Genomic DNA, 1,386 nt, shown 5'->3' on the forward strand with positions numbered 1-1,386 from the left:
TCTGTTGAGTACTCCTTTAAAGTGTTCTGCCCATCTGGCTTTCGGATTTTGTCTAATGCTTAGTCCGTTTCTGTGTGTGTTACATTTAAATGTTGTGTCGTTGTTCTCCTCTTATATTTAATGTTTCCCTCAGTTTTAGTTTGTTAAAATGTACCCCGATTTCGTTTTTTGTCCATAGATTTACAAGTTTTGAACAGCGGTATACTACTGTTGCCTTTATTTTCTGCTCTTCTTCTGTTGTCAATACCCTCCAATTTTTGTCTTTTATATGGACATCATTATTGCTTCGAAATTTACCACAGATTGCTCTTGTTATCTTGTAAATGTTCCCCCTGTTCACCCTTTTCGGCTGCTTCTTCTGCTTGTTTAGCAAGGTCTTCTATGCAAGCTCTTTTGTCTTCTCTAGCCTTTCGCTTAACATTTTTGTCTAAAACTCTACAGCTTGTTTTGTGTCTTTCTTGTAGCCTTTCTGATTTTGTGTCCAGTATTTTCTTATTCATATGGCGTCTTTCTTCTATAACCTTCCAAGTATCTTGTGTTATCCATTTCTTCATCTTTTTGCCCTGCTTAAAACCCAGACAGTCCTGGCTAGTTGTTTCAAATATTGTTCTTATTTTATCCCAGTTGACTTCTGTTGATTCTGATGGGATCATGTCAGGATTACCTGTCAGAGCTTGAAATTTATTCTTCAATTGAAGGATGAATGCATTCTTTACTTTATGATCTTGTACTTTTTCAATATCATAACGTGTAGGAACAAGTGTTTTACGTCCTGTACTTCTCAATTTCATCTCAATATTTGCATGAACAAGGTGATGGTCACTACCAACATCTGCTCCCCTCTTAACTTTAACATCTAGTAATGAACGTCTCCAAGTACTATTTATCATAAGGTGGTCGATCCTACCATTTGGAGAACACCATGTTAACTTATGTATATCTTGATGTGGAAAGCGTGTACCTCCTACAACCTGCACTAAACTAAAGGTGTGTTTGATTCCATATGTAATAATAATACTATATCTTAGGAAGAACGTAGGGAACAATATGTTTGTTTGGTATTGGGGTTTTTTTTACAGAAACAAATATTTGTACTGTAATTGATATTTGAATCTATGTCTGTGCATACTGATATGTATATAAGTTAATTCACACATCACGTTTCTTATACATCAGTACTCACCACATGTGCTTTATACTTTTATAATCCATACGTAAGTCACAGAATCGTTTCAACTTTTGTTCATTCACATTATTCAATAATTTCCAATTATAACTATAACTATATTTTTTTCAATCAAATGTATAGTTTTCACGTTAAATCAACACATGTATAATGTAAGTCAGTGAACCGGATATACGTTAATTATAATATATTTCAGTGCC

The 1,386-nt window shown here is 34.1% G+C and overlaps 1 protein-coding gene across 1 annotated transcript; it reads right to left on the minus strand.

Annotated features, from left to right (window-relative positions):
* Nucleotides 1-293: 293 nt before the first annotated feature.
* On the minus strand, nucleotides 294-890 carry LOC139504066 (uncharacterized). Its single transcript, XM_071294124.1, has one exon. The coding sequence runs from the start codon at nucleotides 888-890 to the stop codon at nucleotides 294-296; it is 597 nt and encodes a 198-aa protein (XP_071150225.1).
* Between the last annotated feature and the right edge of the window lie 496 nt (nucleotides 891-1,386).

The sequence above is a fragment of the Mytilus edulis genome, chromosome 14 (assembly GCF_963676685.1).
Source record: "Mytilus edulis chromosome 14, xbMytEdul2.2, whole genome shotgun sequence".
Classification (NCBI taxonomy): Eukaryota; Metazoa; Mollusca; class Bivalvia; order Mytilida; family Mytilidae; genus Mytilus; species Mytilus edulis.

Coding starts and splice junctions, on each gene's coding strand:
- LOC139504066 (XM_071294124.1), bottom strand. CDS start 890: ATGATAAATAGTACTTGGAGACGTTCATTACTAGATGTTAAAGTTAAG.